Source organism: Cervus elaphus, chromosome 18 (genome assembly GCF_910594005.1).
Source record: "Cervus elaphus chromosome 18, mCerEla1.1, whole genome shotgun sequence".
NCBI classification, from domain to species: Eukaryota; Metazoa; Chordata; class Mammalia; order Artiodactyla; family Cervidae; genus Cervus; species Cervus elaphus.
In genome coordinates, this window is record NC_057832.1 from 121,624,019 (window position 1) to 121,642,327 (window position 18,309).

An 18,309-nucleotide genomic window follows, 5' to 3' on the forward strand; every position below is an offset into this window, starting at 1 on the left:
CTCTAGGGGCGGGGCTATCGGAGGGGCGGGGCTAACGAAGGGGCCGGGCTCTCACTCCAGATCGCAGTGCCCAGCTCGGCGCCTTTGCACACGGCCTTCAAGTGCCACCATCCTGAATCACAGAAATGTGTGCAGCATCTCTGCACACGCCCCTGAGGAGAAGGGGCGGAGCAGCGATTTCACACCAGAAACTCTGGTGGTCTGAACGGCCAAGGGCGAGGCCTCTTCACCTGGCCCCCTGTGAGTAAGTGAAATTATATGAAACACAAGGGAGAAAAACGGTTAGGTTTCTTTTATTACCCAGATTCTACGTTTATTCCCCAGGAGTTGATAATGGGCTTTGCCAGTGATGGGCTTCCCTGGCCGCTCAGCTGGTAAAGAATCCACCTGCAGTGCAGGAGACCTGGGTTCAATCCCTGGGATGGGAAGATCCCCTGGAGAAGGGAAAGGCTACCCGCTCCAGTCTTCTGGCCTGGAGAATTCCATGGACTGTATAGTCCATGGGGTCGCAAAGAGTCGGACAGGAAGAAGTGACTTTCACTTTCACCAGTTGACAATACTATATATATGAGGTTCTGTTTTTCTCAGTGAATCTTGCTGAACGGTCCTGATGTTGACTTGTTTTACTTCTGGTGATGCTGACCTTGATCTCTTGGTTAAGTTGCTGTCTGCCAGGTTTCTCCTTGTAAAGTTGCTATCTTCTCCTTTGGGGTGATAAGTATCTTGCAGGAGATACTCTGAGACTATGCAAATCATTTCTCTTCAGACTTTCCCTGCTAATTTTAGCATCCATCATGGATCTTGTCTGCAGCAGTCATCACTCTGCTGTTCCCCCAAGGGTGATGCTCTTTCCTTCTGCATTTATTGATTGGAATTCTGTTATGATGAAGAGCTGCTCCTCCCCCCCCCCCAGTTATGTATTTGATTCTTTATATTAGTAACGATCATGAATATTTATTCTATGGGTCAAGTCAATATTATTGTTCATGATTTTGCTGCTCAGATTGTTTCAACTTTGGCCATGCGAGCTTTAGCTTCTGCCTTCTATTAACAAGCTCTATCTTTTTTGGGACTTGCCTTACTTTCGGGTCCATAAGATGTCCCAGACTCATCCTGCATTTTTGCTGTTCTAGCCTGCTTATGATTTCTTCTCCTGGGAGCCCTATTCTTTTTTAATTGGACGATGGTGCTCAGAGACCAGGATGAGGGTACTGGGTGGGCTCATCTTCTCCTGGGTATCACTGAGTCTAGGCTTCTCCATAAACAGAGCAAGGGCATGTAGCTATGTGTACTAACCAGTAGATACACACATATCTGGATTTTGGATCTATCTGTATATGTGTGAGAGTATGTGTGTGTGTGTGGGTGAGAAATATCAGTGTAGTTTCAGTTTATGTTTCTCTAATTCGAACGTGTTTGAGTCCTTTTTAATACATTTTTCTGTATTTTTGTGAATTATCTCTTCATGTCTTTTTCTCATGTTTCTTTTTGTTTGTTCCTTTATAACCTTGATAGTTGAAAGTCCTTTATATAATAGTGATATTAGCCATTCATTTGTTATGAATATTTTCTCCCAGTTTGCCAGTATCTTTTGTTTGTGGTTTTTGTCATGCAGAAAATGTACTGTTATGTAAATTTACCTCACTTTTATTACTTCTGGGTTTTGAGTCAGCCTTAGAAAGCCTTTCCCTACAGCATGTTAGAGAGGAAAACACTTATGTTTATGAAAATACTTTGAAATGTTAAAAGCGTACAGAGGTAGAGCTGGTTAAAAACCATCTGGAAGCTGGAATGTTAAGGCCCTTCTACCTGCCTGGGTGTCCGCCTCCTGGCTGACTGCTGTTGTCCTTGTCACTCTTATTAGCTCCTCATCATCCACCTTCAGGCTTCCCTGGTTTCTCCACAATGCCTGAAACCCCTGGGGGCTTTGCAGACTATCCTGTCTCCCTTAACACGTTTTCGTCTGCAGTGTACTCTGTTTCATCCTTATAGTACTGTTAAGCATTTATTAATACCTTAGAATTTTCTGCTGATCAAAGCTCTGAATCAGCACATTCTTACCCATTTCACTCACCTCCCTTCCCTTCTTGCTTCATCTTGGTTCAGGCAGCTCCTAAAATCCAGCATCTGTGTTTTCCTAAGACCACTCAACCCTGGTCTCTCTAGACGAATGGGCACCTTCACAGCTGTGTCTTCTGCACAAGAAACATTATATTTGAGTGACAGGTGCTCCTCTGCAGAGCTTGGCCTGTTTGGCAGACATGTCTGAAAGAAACTCAGACTCCAGTCTTTCCTACATGGGTACACAGTGGTAGCTATAAAATATACTGAAATAGTTAATATTTACAAAAGTGTTAGGTTTTTTCCTTTTATTACTGTGACTTATTCACTAGGACCTTTATTTAAATACATAGACAAGATTTTTTTTTTAAAGTGTGGCATTTTGCATATCAATAAATTAAGAATGAAAAATGTGAGGTTTAAAAGAAAAAAAAATCCTCCTCCTGGGCTTTCCCCCTTCTGTCCTCAGGTCTTGGTCCCTCTCTTCCTCACTCCCTCCTTCACCACTTCCTTCTTCCCCCACCCCACCCTTCTTCTGAATCAGCACAAACTAAGGGTGGACTCTGTCCCGAGGCTGCTGCTTGGGGAGGTCAGAATGACCCAGCATCGTGCTCAGGGGGAAGCCTGCCTGCCAGGAGAGCCAGAGATGGAGATGGAAGTTGTGGGGATTTATCCCTGCGGAGCTGCACGTTCCCATTTTTGACTATTAGGGGTATTTTAGAAATTGGTCTACACACCTCTCCACATGTTCTCTCTTGATGAATATTTACTATGGAAGTTAAGCAATGACCAGCCTATTTCAGTTTCATGTAAATTATATATATATATATATGTATCAGAAGAAATCTAGTGGAGGCTGAATGAGATGTTTTAATTGAATAACACAAGCTCCTGAAAATGATTCGATGGAAGAAAAACGAGTGAGCTACAGGTGGAAGATAATATTACATCATCTTGACTTCTTATTTCCCACCTCTTTCTTTGCTTTTTTCTTTCAGGGACCCTCAGAGCCTGGATCCGCCGGAAGTCAGCAACGCTAAACTTCAGTATGCGGGATGGGGCCCCAAGGGTCAGCAGCTGGTAAGCACATCACTTTCAGTGACCATGTGTCCGCGTTGATGAAGTTTATGTTTTACAGACTGAGTGTATCTCCCTAGACTCAGAGTCTGTGTTTGTGTGAATTACGTTTTGGAAAAGTACCCCAGGACATCTGCATGTGTAAATGGCCGGCCGTCTGTTTTGCTAGAGAACTCTGTTGAAGTTGGAAGAGCATATGCCTTGGTTCTGGTGCCTGCTATCCTTAAAGCAGTCCCTGACTGGGCCGCGTGTGTTGACTCTAGACTTAACCGTGAATCTGAGATGGACCTCATCAGAGGACAGCAGATGGGAATGGTCAGAACGGTGGAGTTCTGCTCGTGGAACTCTGGTTCTTTCCTCGGGAGGGTTTCATGAGAAAAGTAGATTTGCAGCTGCCGTGGACCTGGGCTCCCAGCTCCCAGTGTCTGCAGAATGCCCAGAGCTGATGGGGCCATCTCTGCTTTTGCCAGAAAGCTCCATGGATTCCCACTCGAATTGGCAAAACTAAGGCGTTTTGAGAAACCCAATGTGTAGCAAAAAGGGGTCTGAACAAGTGGTTAAAACACATGGGTTCTAACCCTGGGAGTTCGTGAACTAGATGCCAGGCTGCTGTCGGCTAGCCCGGCTCCTGTGTGAAAGATTGGGTGAGGTGACCACTCGGGTTCATCCCTAGCATTACTCCTGTCTAAAACCGGGTGATACATGTCAGTCCCATTAACAAGCTTGCATCACCCTTTCCTGAAAGCGCCTGCAGCTTGAAGATCAGGTGGCATGGTGGCTGACCATTTTCTTCTACATCTTTGAGCGGATTAATAAAGCTGCATTTTTTAAAACTCCTCCTAAAATAGCACAGAAAATGATCATTTTAAAAACCTTGGGGTGAGATTCTGTTGAACAGGCTGCCTACTGTCTTAGGAATTAAAATGATCTTCCTTTACCCAATAGTACAATTATTTTTTCTCGGTTGTGTGTTAATTCCATTGCCTCGAATTGATTTGAAGAAGCAGGAAGGTGTAGGCCACCGGCTGTGTTAGCTGTTACCCAAGTGTTCCCTGTGCTGCACACTTAGTGAGCGGAGGTTTCAAAAGGCACGTTTAATGGATCTAAACCAGTGACAAGAAGGCAGGAGGGTGCCACCAGCTGACTCGCAGAATGACACCCGTCCATCAGTCAGTCACAGCCAGGAGAGAAGAGTCGTCTTTGCTCCAGGCCGCTAACGCTTGTGCAAGGGAAAAAATCACAATTCCATAGGAGACTGTAGAAGACTGAAGTGCTTAAGACTCAGGCCAGGTTGCGCCGTGGTCAGGGCTGGGTTACGTGATTTTGGAAGTTATTACCTTCATCTCCTAAACAATAACCAGCAGCAGAACTAGGGTCAGCTTCTTTGAGAAAGCTCTCCCAGCCTCTCTGCTCACAGGGCCAGGCCTCCTCTCTAGGCACCCCAGTGTGACCACACAAACTCCTTTCACACATGAGTTCCTGCCCACACATCTCTCCCCACTGGGGTGGTCCTTGGGGTAAGCCCCGAGCGCTTTCCATCTGTGAATTCTGAGCATCTAGCTCCATGCCTGGCACTTGGGAAATAACTGTTGAGGTCAAAAGTCAATGCATGAATGGACAGGTGAATAATCAGCTGATATTCTTGTGGTTCTCAACCACTTAAATATAAAATAATTAGATGGAGGCAAATAGCTAGCATCTGTGTGTGAAAGAAAATAAAGTGTAGTCACTCCATCACCTCCGACTCTTCTCGACCCCATGGACTGCAACCCGCCAGGCTTCTCTGTCCATGGGATTCTCCGAGCAAGAATAGTGGAGTGAGTTGCCATTTCCTTCTCTAGGGGATCTTCCCAACCCAGGGCTTGAACCCGGGTCTCCTGCATTGCAGGCAGATTCTTTACCACTGAGCCGCCAGGGAAGCGCTACGCATCTACATCTTCGTGTATATTTAGGATGTGACTGACAGTGAAGGAAGTTCAGCTTCCTCTCTGCTTCGGGGAAATGAAGGTTCGGTCAAGTACTATTGCTGATATTTGGCCTTAGTACCAGGCGTACTCATGTGCTCCTGGAATCTGAGACTTTAAACTTTTTTAACTTTGCTGTTTTTCTTGTACTGAGTCTAGAAGGCAATACCTCTCAGCGCTGAGAAAACATCCTGTATGTTGGAGCAGGAGTCAGCAGCCTTTCCCGGAAGGCAGCAGTTGGTGAATGTTTAGGGGACCACATGCCCTCTTTTCTGTGCTCACCTGGGAAGGCCCGACCCCCGGGGCCAGGTGCTCCCAGTGGGCGCTCTTGGCAAAGACAATTCGAAACCCACAAGCAGGCCTTGCAAACACTCACAGATCTCTCATTGCTGTTTTATTTTTAAAAGTAAATATTGCTCCCCAGAGGAAATCGACTCTAATTATAATGAGTCAGAGTGAAATGAGTACTTGTCCTCCGGGAGCAGAGAACACAGCTGCAGTTAAAGTTCACCAAGGCCTTTCCGGGCACCGTCTCCTCCCCGTGTGGCCAGATCCCCATGATGCCTCTGGGCTGGAGACCCCTGAACCACAGGAAGTGACCCGGGCCAGGCCACCAGGAGGGGCTCAGAGGGAGGCATTTTCTCCCGCGCCGCCACGGGGCCTCAGATCACTGGCTCTCGCCTTTTAGGGTAAATTTCATTTGACCTTCAGATCGCATCATAGGTGGTGAGCACGGCCGGACCGGCCCCTGCGCTGCGAGAGGACAGAACCTTGACCTCGGGGAGGCGTCCATTCTGCCCGAAAGTCGCTGCTGAAGCAGTGCCGGTCTGCGGTCTTTGTTCTTCCTGAGGGATAACCAGGCGATTCCCAGAACTCGGCATTATCTGCCGAAAGCCTCGAGATGGAAAAATGGATTTGGCTGGATTAAGCGAGATTAACTGAGAAAAGACACTCAGCATTGAACAGCTGTCTCTCAGCTTCCTCTTCCTCCCATTGTTCTTCTTTTTAAACATTTGTTTAGGTTTGACGGAAAAACAACAAGATTCTGTAAAGCAATTATCCTTCAATTAAAAAATAAATTTATTAGATATATATTTATTCCCTTATTTATCTGGCTGTGTTGAGACGTTGTTGCAGCACGAGGGATCTTTTCTCGCAGCTCACGATTCTCTAGTTGTGGCGGAAGCCCAGTATGCGTGGCGTGCAAGCTTTGTTGCTCCATGGCACATGGGATCTTGGTTCCCTGACTAGGGATTGAACCTGAGTCCCCTGCATTGCAAGGCAGATTCTTAACCACTGGACCACCAGGGAAGTCCCTCCTCCCTCTTTTTCAGTCAGTATATGTAGTGATTTACCCTGAAACATAAACCATATCAAAATTTCTCTCCAAACTGTATCTTTCTCCATTTATCCTCTAGCAGATGATTGACTGCCTAATGGAGAATTTCCGTTTTCTTTGATCATTTCGTGATGTCCTGCCCACCCCTCCCTGCATGTTCGTCTGTTTATGTGAGGTTTTGTCTCTGCTGATCTAGAATGTGATTAAATTATCCTTCCATTTCCTCGTATGTCATCTCTGCTAGAAACATTTAACAAAAGCACAGGGACCCCGAGGGCAGCTGCAGTGGCCTGCTTTGCACTTAGAGCTGACGGCACTCTTGGGGTCCAGGCCTCGAGGGCCCTGCAGTGAGCTCGCTCTAGAGCGTAGGGAACTTGGTGGGTTTGCTGCGTAGCACTGTTTTCTTTCAGAACCAAGTGACGTGGAAACTTCTGTAACCGACTGCAGGGCAGCAGACCACATCAGTGATTCAAGGCCGGGGTCTGCGCGGGCCCACTCTGTGGGTCAGAGACCAAGAGCTGGTTTCCTCCTTGCCTGGCCTGCTCCCGTGATGGGGACAGGTGCACATCTTTGAAAGGGGTGCTGAGTCTGTCTTCAGAATCGTGCAGTGAAGGGCAGGCGGAGGGGTGCTGAGGGGACTGGGGGCGGTGGGGCTAGCGCTGTCCTTGGGGAGCAGCTAGCGGGGATGTGATACCCCAGCGGCAGGAAACGAAGGAATGCTTATGGCTCCGCGTCCCCGCTCAGCAGAGGATGTCGACTTACCCATCACCTCCCAGGGCGTGAGGCTGTGGTCCTCATGACAGTGAGCTCCTGCTCTGCGTCTCCCTGGAGACCAGGGAACAAAGGGAAGCATCTTTACCAACGAGGGGCTGTGCCTTGACCTCCGGATGGCACGGCTGGGTAGACCCTGGGGTACTTTTCCAAGGAAAGTCACGGGTAGAATAACTTACCCAGGGGGGTCGAGGAGTCCTTGTTGAAAGTTGATTTTTTTCATGAGTGGTTGAGCTGTCAGCTCTCCTGACAGGGTCTCAGGGCAGGGCAGCCTGGACTGCCAACCGTCCACCCCGCTCGGACGGGCCCGTCCACCACCCGAACGGGAGGGACGCTGCAGCACTGTGCTTCTGTGGACACTCGGTCTGGACGTTCACTTCCTCGCTCCTCTCCATCTCTGTAAACCGCCACTGAATGCTCCCTGTGTCCTGGACCATCTGCCAGCTCCCGGGAGTGCCGAGGGAGGCGTGTTCTCTCTGTGATGACTTCCGCCTCTGCTGGCAGAGACCCTCCATCTCCGCAATCACCAGCTGCTTCGTGTTTTGTGGTCGCCCTCAGAAATAAATGTTCCCCACCACGTTTTCATCCACTGCGGGGCTTCCCTGATGGCTCAGACAGTAAAGAATCTGCCTGCAATCCTGGAGACCCAGGTTTGATCCCTGGGTCGGGAACATCCCCTGGAAAAGGGAATGGCAACCCACTCTAGTATTTTTGCCTGAAGAATCCCGTGAAGGAACCTGGCGGATTATGGTCCATGGGGTCACAGAGTCGGACACAACTGAACGATTCACACTTATACTAGCTAGTTTTGGTGCTTCCCTAGTGGCTCAGAGGTAAAGAATCTGCCTGCAATGCAGGAGACATGGGTTTGATTTCTGGGTTGGGAAGATCCCCTAGAGGAGGGCATGGCAACCCACTCCAGTATTCTTGCCTGGAGAATCCCATGGACAGAGGCGCCTGCCAGGCTACAGACCATGGGGTCACAAAGAGTCGGACACGACTGAGCAACTGACCACAGAGCACCCTGTTTCCATCCACTCCACCCAGACTTGGTGTCCTGGCCCCAGCGGGAGCGACAGAAGATGAGCAACTGCCGGGCCTCTTGGACCCTCCAGTCTGGATTAACTGATTCCCCTGGAACAAAGCCCTCAACAGGCCCATCGCCCCTCAGGCCTCTCCCCACTCTCTGGTGTGGAGCTCGTCAGGCCGGTTCAGCTCTCAGCACGAGCCCTGCTGAGACCCTGAAGTCCGGGCCTCCTCCTAGGGTGAACTCAACCACCTGCTGTCAGCGTGGAGCCCCTCCAGCCCCACATGTCCATTGGGCTTTCCTCCCCGACTCCCAGCAGCCTTGCTTTGTGGACACGTATGCACCCGTGTTCCCCCAGTCACCTCGTGGGGACCCCGTTGCAGAGACCTGGGCCGCCCTCCACCTCAGTCATGACTGTGCCTGTTAGCGGTGTAACAGCTGTGACTCTGAAGTCCCTTCTAAGGAAACCAGGTCTTAAATAAATCCGCTTCTTAGGAGTCCTTTTGTCTCAGTGCTGTTTTCCCACCTACTTAACAACACTGCTTTATCAACAGAGGTTATTTTTCTTTCTAAAATGTCAACAGCCAAAAAAAAAAAACAAAAGGAAAAGTGAGGGTCTTACTTCGCCCCTTCGTTGGCGTTGGCTTACATCTCCTCCCCCCAGGACAGCATCTTGACTCATTTCTGAGGGTTAGTGAAGGGTTCAGGAAAATCCGAACTGAAGGCATTTGCACTCACGCTGGGTCATTCGTGTTTTCAGTTTAAAGAAAGTGAGCTTTTTTAAAACAACTCGTTAACATTGTAAAAATTCATGCTACCAAAATGTCAGTAGTTCAACAGGAGAGGCTCGATGAAGAGATTGTCCTGGAAAGCATGTGGTCGCCTGGAATGAAGGGCAGAGAGATGACTGGAGGTGAATGAAGGGCAGACCAGGGAGTGGAGCGCCCCTCGCAGGGGTGGGCGCCTACAGAGAGCTTGGCCGCCTCGGGGGGACCCTCAGCTCTCGGGGTGGCGGCCAGGTGCAGACAGAAGGGCCAGTGGTGGGGGTCTCGCCCTGCAGCCGTGAGCTCAGACCATGGACGGTGCGGGCAGGGAGCCCAGGACCCAACCCCGATTGGAACCCGGAAGCCCTGATCTAGCGTCACGGCCATCTCATCCGTCTCAGAGCCTGAAGGTCCTCATCTTAGGCCTCAGAAGGAGAAGGGAGTTTTCTTCAGTTTGTTCTGGTTATCAAGGACCAGTCATAGCAAAAACATCGGTGTCACAGAGTCACGTTCAGACCTTGCTTCTGACACTTTAAAGCCATGATCTGCATTAAAATGCTTAACCTCTCAAAGCCTCAGTTTTCCTTATCTATAAAGTGGGGACAACAATGTGTATCTTGTAGGGGTCACCGTGTGGGCTAAGTTAATCTGTTTAAAGTACGTGTTATAGAACCTCGTATGAAGGAAGTGCTCTTTGAATGATGGCTTTCTTGTTGCTGTAGTTATTAGGGTTATTACTTGGCTTAAAGAAAATGTAAAGAATGAGGGAAAAAAAAATAAGAATATCATCAGCTGAGGGTCTGGCCTGTGTAGGAAGGTGAGTGAGGCTGCATTTGATAGACCAGAGAGATGTCGGCTATAACCAAGGGTCCACGTGAGCGTCTAAGGCTGTCTCCTCCCCAGCACTTCTCCGACTCTTCTCGGGGAAGGGCTGCTGCTCACGAGACACACCATCACCTCCCTTGGCCTTTGGCTCCACCTAGGTTTTCAGATGTCTGTGTCTTTAGAGAAGACGGTTCCCAGGGACGGTTCCCCTGCCCTGACGCCCCGCCAGGGTGATTCCTGGAGAAACAGAGAGGATACGTTCCTTACAGGAAGCCCGGGCGGTGGTTCCCCAGCGTGTTCATCCTCTGCCTGGAAGCTTGTTCCCTGTGACCGTCATCCCACCCTCCGCCCGCCCCCAACCCTCCAGCCTCTGGCGGCCACCTTTCTACTCTCAGTTTCCGTAAGTTCAGATTTTTCAGGCCCCACAAGTAAGTGAGATCACATGGTCGTTGTCTTTCTGTCTGACTTGGGAAAGGCTAAGTGACTAGATGGAGATGGAGGCGTCCATAACGCTATGGTGGTGATCGTTTTGAGGTAGAGAGGTGTGTCAGATCCACACATTGAACACCTGAAACTTAGACAATTCGTGTGTCAGTTACATCTCAGTAAAGCAGAGGCGGGGGAATAAAAAAAAAAAAAAAAACACTTGAAAACTAAAAAGCAGGTGAGACTTCCTGCCTCCTCTCCCTTTGGTAAACCAGAGCCCCCTGCTGGTCGACTGTTCTCTATCCTAACCGTCCCCAGAAACAGCAGAAACAGGGCGGCTCCCTCCCCAGGTCACAGCCTCCAAGGGCATCACTGCTCCCCCAGCTCTAGAAACCAAGGGGGCAGGGAACGTCTATCGATGTTGACAAGTCCCACGAGGGGAGAAAGATGGATCTTTCCAGCAAGCGGAGATTATTTAATGAAACCGTTGTAGATGTAGAGAGGACCAGGCTGGAGTGACATCCCATTAATAACTTATAAAAGCCTCTAATCAGCTTGGGTTAATTTGGTATTCATTGTAAAAACATTCATCATGGGCACTGAAGTCCATGACAGTAGCCAAGAAATTAATTCACGGGGATGGAAATCGCCTGACGTGTCCTCAAATAATGGATGGAGCCGGTTTAGTGAGTGATTTACCAGCTCCACCAAGGGTACCCTTCAGATTTAACGCAATATGTTATCACTTCACGGCTCTGAGGGACTCCGTCACTTTAATAGTCACTTGCACTCAAGTAAATAAGCTGTTTCCGGCAATTAACCCGGATGGATGGTGTGGTAAGCAGAGCTCCCCAGTGGTCACCGTCGTCGATGAAAGGAGATGGTTAGGAAGTGGTTCCACGGCTTTTCCCTTTGACCAGCAGGGTCCCTGAACACACGGGATTTCAGAACACAGAGGCATGGTGTGTGGTGTATCCCAGTAGCGGGACTGCTGGGTCAGATGGCAGTTCTATTCCTAGTTTTTTAGGGACTCTCATACTGTTCTCCATCGTGGTTGTATCAAGATGGTACCGATGGACCTGTTTGCAGGGCAACGTAGAAAACAGGCTTGTGGACCCAGCGTGGGAGGGAGAGGGTGGGAAAACTGAGAAAGTATCGTGGAAACATACACACGACCATGTGTAAAACAGATAGACGTGGGAATTCGCTGTGTGACGCTCAAACCCGTGCTCTGTGACAGCCTAGAGCGGTGGGTTGGGGTAGGAGCCGGGTTCAAGGAGGAGGGGACATGTGTGTACCTGGGGCTGCTTCATTTTGATCTATGGCAGAAGCCAACACAATATTTAAAGCAATTATCCTCCAATAAAAAAAGAAAACATAAAGGCAACTTTGTCACCATAGGATTATAGAGAAAATGAAGAGAGCAGTGTAATTAGTGTTGACTGAAAAAAAAAAATACATGCAACCCAAAAGTTGGGAGTTCTGCTTGTTTGGGGGGTGTTCTTAGGACTTCAGGCCTGGGAGGCTGCGTCTCCAGCAGCCCTGAGAGAACCCCTGCAAGGAGGGGGCGTGGAGGGCAGGTTATATAGAATCTGTAATAAAGAGGGGAGAGGTGGTCAGGATATCAAAGATTATTGTTAATTAGGGAAAACCTGATATCGCAAATTAAGGAATGAAGCGCTCTTCTAAGTGTGGGAAGTTCCAAGAGTCTGGGCTCAGCGAAATCATTTCTTTCATTTCACTTCATCCGCTTCTTGATTTTGCTGCATCCTCAGTTCCTCAGTCACCTTTGGGGGTGGTGACAGCTGACACCTGCGATTCCCAGGCTTTATTCTCCCCGTTGGGTGCCCTCCGGCTCAGAGGTTTACATTTGGAGGCCCGAAATCACTGATGGTTTTGTGACAGCCTTGTTCACTGATAAGGCAGGATATACTCCATTTCATATTAGTGAACTATGATTCAGTGCAGATTTCTTCGTAACGTTTGTCATGCTGTTTGAATGGGGGGGGGGGGGACACATAAGAGAAAATTCATTCCCTAACAACACGAAAATATGTAGTAAGAGTCATAAAGACGTTCCTGCCCTTTGGCATAGGAAGTGAAAGTGAAAGTTGCTCATTCCTGTCCGACTCTTTGCGACCCCATGGACTATACAGTCCACAGGATTCTGCAGGCCAGAGTACTGGAGTGGGTAGCCTTTCCCTTCTCCAGGGGATCTTCCCAGCCCAGGGATCGAACCCAGGTGTTCTGCATTGCGGGCAGATTCTTTACCAGCTGAGCCACCAGGGAAGCCCAGAATACTAGAGTGGGCAGCTTATCCCTTCTTCAGGGGATCTTCCTGACCCAGGAATTGAATCGGGGTCTCCTGCATCACAGGCAGATTCTTTACCAGCTGAGCCACAAACGCCTTTTAAATAGAGAAGCCAAAAGCTGCATCACAAACAGACATTCCTGATGCTGTTATCTATAATGATAGCTTTAAAGGCTGGAAAATCAGTGTCAATAGAAGAGCAATTTGGTGAGGTATGGTCCATTGACAGGAAGAGCCATTATACAGCCATCAAAAACAGTAGGTAGACCGTACAGGAGCAGATCGTACACCGTCTATTAAATAAGGTTATGACTAAAAATGCACTGTTGGACATGTATATGGGGAAGGATAAGTGAACCTGGCCAGGCAATGGGCATTTTACCCACTTCTAAAAGTTTGTAGGATAAGCCTCATTACATATTCATTAAAGATTGAAAAGAGAATGATTGTGAAATGCAAGGCTTAGGAACTCCATCCGTTAGCCGTGTGTTCCAGCCAAGGGGAAGTCCAGCGTGGTGCTCTTTGCAGGGCACACATGAGGGTACACTGGCCCGCAGGACGACGGTGCCCCCGCCCGCTGGTTTCCGAGCACTGTGCACGTGCTCTTTCTCCTGGGCCCGGCTGCAAACCCTCAGGAGGGATTTCCCAGAATTTACTTGTAAGCCAAAGCAATTAAGGAGAAGGTGGATTTGGGGTTGAAAACCAGGCTGACCTAGTTGTGCACTTAGGTCTGTGGAGATAAACCATGTTCTCTTCCTCATCACAGCTTCCCTAATGCAATTGTGATGGAAGCAGTGTATTATTTTTTATGAAAAATCTAATTTCAAAGGATGCCCACATCAGCCTTGGGAATATTAGGTTAGAGAAGTTCAGGATGATCTATCAAATAGAATTTAGAAGCAGGACCAGAGTTCTGCATTAAGAAAGAGTGCATTTAGTGATAGATTCCTCAGATAATGTAAGAAGGCAGTTATAAATTAAAATAACCTTTTTAGACATTAGGATGTGGGGCTGGAGGGTATGGTTGCAGTTGCAGCCACGGGCAAACCCATCAGTCCCCATTATGTGCAGATCTGGCTCTGGGCATTTGGAGATTTCTTTTTCAGTGGCCTTGGGCGTAATCTACAGTATTTGTGCTGCTAAGAATTCTCTTTAGGATCCATAATGGGCTTTTATAGGCTATTTCGTGGACTTCTCCCACTTGGGTGGAAGGAACACCTCTTTATCATAATCCCTAAAATGTTTCACAATTGGAAAATATCAAGGTAATGGTTCCATCTCCCTGTCTCCATGGAATAACCATGACTTTTGCTTTCTCTAAACTGCTGTGATATTGTCAGCCCCACTTAACGTAGCAGTTAATCAGCCTCCTCCTTTCATTGTTCATCTGTTTCACTTTGAGTAACTTTATTTCCCAGACCAAACATAAGCTGTGCAAGGGCAGAGTGGTTTTCATCTCACTTTGATCTTCCCCGGCCCACAGCTCCACCAAGCAGAGTCAGATTGTCACCAAATACTTGGTAAATGAATGGGATCCAGAAGGGAAAGGAAAACTAAATGTCAGATATATGGACACATGGTCCAAAATTCATGGAAATTAGAAAAACTTATGTTACAAACTAAAAAAATTTAAGATTTAACAAGTTTATTGCTTCATTAACTGAGTAGTTCAGACCATGAGCAACTCTTGGAAGGAACTCTGGATTTTTAGTCGTATTTTGTTTCTTAAAATGGTTGTTATGCTATGTTGGTGTTTAGTCGATAAATCATGTCTGACTCTTTGTGGCCCCATGGACTGTAGCCGCCAGGCTTCTCTGTCCATGGGATTTTCTGGGCAAGAAAACTGGAGTGGGTTGTTATTTCCTTCTCCAGGGAGTCTTCCTGACCCAAGGATCGAACCCACGTCTCCTGCATTGGCGGGCAGATTCTTTACCGTGGAGCCACCTGGGAGACTCCTCCTAATAGGTTGTTATGCTATGAAAGACCTCAATACAAAGAAGCGAATTTCACTATTAAAAACCAGGTCAGGAAGGACAGGCTGGCCTGAGTGTCCTGACCAAAGGGCTGGAACTCCGCGGTTTTCCCCAGGCACGTCAGACTACAGAAGCACCCCCTTCTTGTCCCACCAGGACACAGGTGTTGTCCATCCGTTCAGTGGCAGAGGGGACAGTCAGACCTCACTGCTGTGTGCCTCACTGGTCCTCCGGGTCTTGCGTCTGGGTTGGTGAACAACACGGAGAAGAAAACAGTTAGAGCAGACAGAAAACAGCTCACGTGAAAAGGACGCTTCTAAGAATGTTTGGAGGCAATTTAGCAATGTCTCTGTCAATTATGTGCAAATAATTGATTCTTCCCGCCTTGTCTTCAAAACAGACTTCCCAGGACTCCTCCTTTATAACATCATGTCAGCCCTATTGATTATTGAAATCAATTATAAATTCCGAAAAGTGACAATACTTCTCTTTTCTATAGACCTTGTCTTGATACTACTGTCTTCTTTCTGCCCTATAGCATAGCTATTCCCACAGTCAGTGAGGTTCTATTTCATTCGTCTGACACCTAGATGCAGGCATCTCCTTACAACAGAACAAAGATGCGAGTGAGCATAATTAATCCATGAGTCAGTATAAAAAAAGAAAAACAGACTCAGTTTTATGTACTTTACACTGTATTTATTTTATGTATATCATGGCTAAAATCCATTTCAGTTCAGCTCTTTCCACTTGTAAAGGACAAGTAGCAAATTTGTGAATCGATTTTTCTGTTTGTTCTTCAATTTGAAAACCTAATCATTTGCTGAATGGTTTGTTTTTACCATAATGGCTCTGATGGCCAGTAACAGCTGGAATTATGTTTTCACGTCCTCGGCTGGGCCTGATTTAATGAGTGTAGGTCACTCACATTGATAAGCCACGTCCAGGAGATACTTTAATTTGCCGTCTCCCCAGCCCCGGTCTCGCTGTGGTCCTTGCCCACGTGAGCTGTGCCTGCCGTGAACTGACCCAGACGCAGAACCTGGACCCAGACCTTCTGTGCTGCTACTGCAGTAACTGCCCCTCAGTGAAGGGACCACGTCTCTTCCGCTGCCCAGGTCAGAAGCCTGGTGTCCCAGACTCTGTGGTCCTCCTCATCCCTGCCCTGACCCATCCATCAACAGGTCCTGCGCCTCCTGCTTTCCTGGTACTGTTGGACCGCATCCCGTCCTTCGCGTCCCCACCATCACCGCCCACTGGGCCCTGTGAGAGCCACTGGCGTGGCCTCCCAGCCCGAGTCTGCCCTGCTCCAGAACCTTCTGGAACAGAGGGGCTGTGCCATCTCCAGTGTCGATCCTGCCCCCGGCTGCATCGCCGGTAGGGGAAGCCCGACCTTGACCCCATAACCCTGCTGCCCCCGACACTGGTCTCCCCACCCCCAGGCGGAGCGTCCGCCCTGATGAAGGCTCTGCAACTGCCTGGCCATCCCAGATCCTCTCCCCTCTGCTCCTGAGTCCCCAGCGTCCAGGACACAGGCCCCACCCCACCTCAGGTGCCCCATTAAAGCCACCTTCTCAGGAAGCCTTCCCGGATCCACAGCCACAACCACGACTGGGCTGGAGACCCTCCGCTCATTCTCCCCAGCCCTGCACCCCTGCCTCCCACACTCAGCAGCCCGTGTGTGAAGCTCTGTCCACTGTAAGCTCCTTAAGAGTGAGGACCTTCTCCTTTCCCCTAATGTGTGCTCAGCCCTGAAATGCAGACTTGACAGTTCATAAACATGCAGTGAGTATTCAAAGGCTCAATGAAGGACGTGATCCATTAAAGCATTTTTTTAAATTAAAGTGTAGCTGATTTACACCAGTGTGTTAGTTTCTGCTGTATAGTGTATGTATGGTATACATACACATGTGTGTGTACGTACTCAGTCATGCCCAACTCTTCGCGACCCCGTGGACTGTAGCCTGCCTGCCAGCCTCCTCTGTCCGTAAGCGTCCCCAGGCGATAATACTGGTTTGAGTTGCTGTTTCCCATTCCAGGGGATCTTCCTGGGCCAGGGATCAAGCCAGCGTCTCTTAGGTCTCCTGCATTAGCAGGCAGGTTCCTTTCCACTAGCGTCACCTGGGAAGCCGCACTTTCACATATTCTTCTCCATGATGGTTTATCATAGGATATTGAATAGAGTTCCCTGTGCGGTACAGTGGGTCCTTGTTTATCTGTTTAATATATGGTAGTGTGTATATGTTGATCCCAAAGTCCTAATTTCTCTCTCCCTCACCCTTTTCCCCTTTGGGAACTGTAAGTTTGTTTTCTGAGTCTATTTCGTAAATAAGTTCATTTGTGTCACATTTTAGATTCCACATGTAGGTGATATCAAATGGTCTTTCTGATTTACGTCACTTCGTATGATAATCTCTTGTTGCATCCATGTTGCTGCAAATGGCATTATTTCATTCTTTTTTATGGCTGAGTAGCATTCCACTGTATACAGGCACCACATCCTCTCTCTCCATTCATCTGTCAGTGGACATGTAGGTGGTTTCTAGGTCTTGGCTATTGTGAATAGTGTGCTGTGAAAATAGGGGTGCGTGTATCTTTTTTAATTACAGTTTTCACCTTTCTGGATATATGCCCAGGAGTAGGATTGTTGGGTCATATGTTTTTTTCAGTTTCTTAGGAAACGAAAACCATTTTTAGTTTCTTAGGAAACCTTCAGACTGTTTTCCACAGTGGCTTCCCCAGTTTACCGTCCCACCAACAGGGTAGTGGTGGGACTACTTCCTTTTCTCCACACCTTCTCTAGCATTTATTATTTGTAAACTTTTTGATGATGGCCATTCTGACTGTGAGATGGTACCTCATAGCAATTTTGATTTGCATTTCTCTGATGAATTAGCCGTGTTGAGCATCTTTTCATGTGCCTCTCAGCCATCTGTATGTCTTCATTGGAGAAATGTCTATAGGTCTTCTGCCTATTTCTTGATTGGATTATTTGGTTTTTTGTTATTGGGTTGTATGAGCTGTGTGTATTTGGAAATTAAGTCCTTATTGATTGCATCATTTGCAAATATTTTCTCCCCAGTCTGTGGGTTGTCTTTTGGTTTTTATTTATGGTTTCCTTTGATTAAGTCTTATTTGTTTATTTTTGCTAATTAAGGCATATTGTTTACCCAGGGTGAAAGTCAACTACCTTTTCTGAGAGTGGGAGAATGAAGTCACTCATTGCGAAGCCCGACTCTTTGCGACCTCATGAACTGCCTGCCTACCCCAAGTAGCTGACCAGGCTCCTCCGTCGATGGGATTTTCCAGGCAAGAATACTGGAGTGGGTTGCCATTTCCTTCTCCAGGGGATCTTCCGGACCCAGGGATCAAACCCAGGTCTCCCACACTGCAGGTGGACTCTCTACCGTCTGAGCCACCGGGAAACCCACCAGGGGCTTCCTAGTTCATGAGGTCGCAAAGAATCGGACACAACGTTTTCTGATATGAGCATAAACCCGAGGTGCATTTTTCCTATTTTCCTTTTATTTTCATCTACTGCAGCTGGCCTTCCATCTTAGGCCATCACTTGTGACACACCTCCCTTAAATCTTAACCTTTGCAGCCTCCAGATGAGTTATAATTACCCGTGACATGAAGCTGAAGCATGGACTCAGTGAAATTCCAGCAAGTTTCCAGATTAAAAAGAATTTTAATTGCATATACACATATTTATTGAATTAAACTAATTTTCTCTGTGGCCATACAAGCTCATATTTTTTTTAAGTTCAC

At 47.8% G+C, this 18,309-nt stretch overlaps 1 protein-coding gene across 7 annotated transcripts in view; it reads left to right on the forward strand.

Moving 5' to 3' along the window:
* DPP6 (dipeptidyl peptidase like 6) overlaps positions 1–18,309 on the forward strand; it is a 1,045,929-nt gene that overhangs the window by 877,205 nt on the left and 150,415 nt on the right. For all 7 annotated transcript variants that reach the window (XR_006334937.1, XM_043872438.1, XM_043872440.1 and 4 more), the window contains exon 7: positions 3,060–3,141. Coding sequence is in view for 6 of the 7 variants with exons in the window: in XM_043872438.1 (XP_043728373.1) it covers positions 3,060–3,141 (82 nt within the window). In the remaining variant the exon portion in view is untranslated. The remainder of the gene's footprint in view (positions 1–3,059; positions 3,142–18,309) is intronic.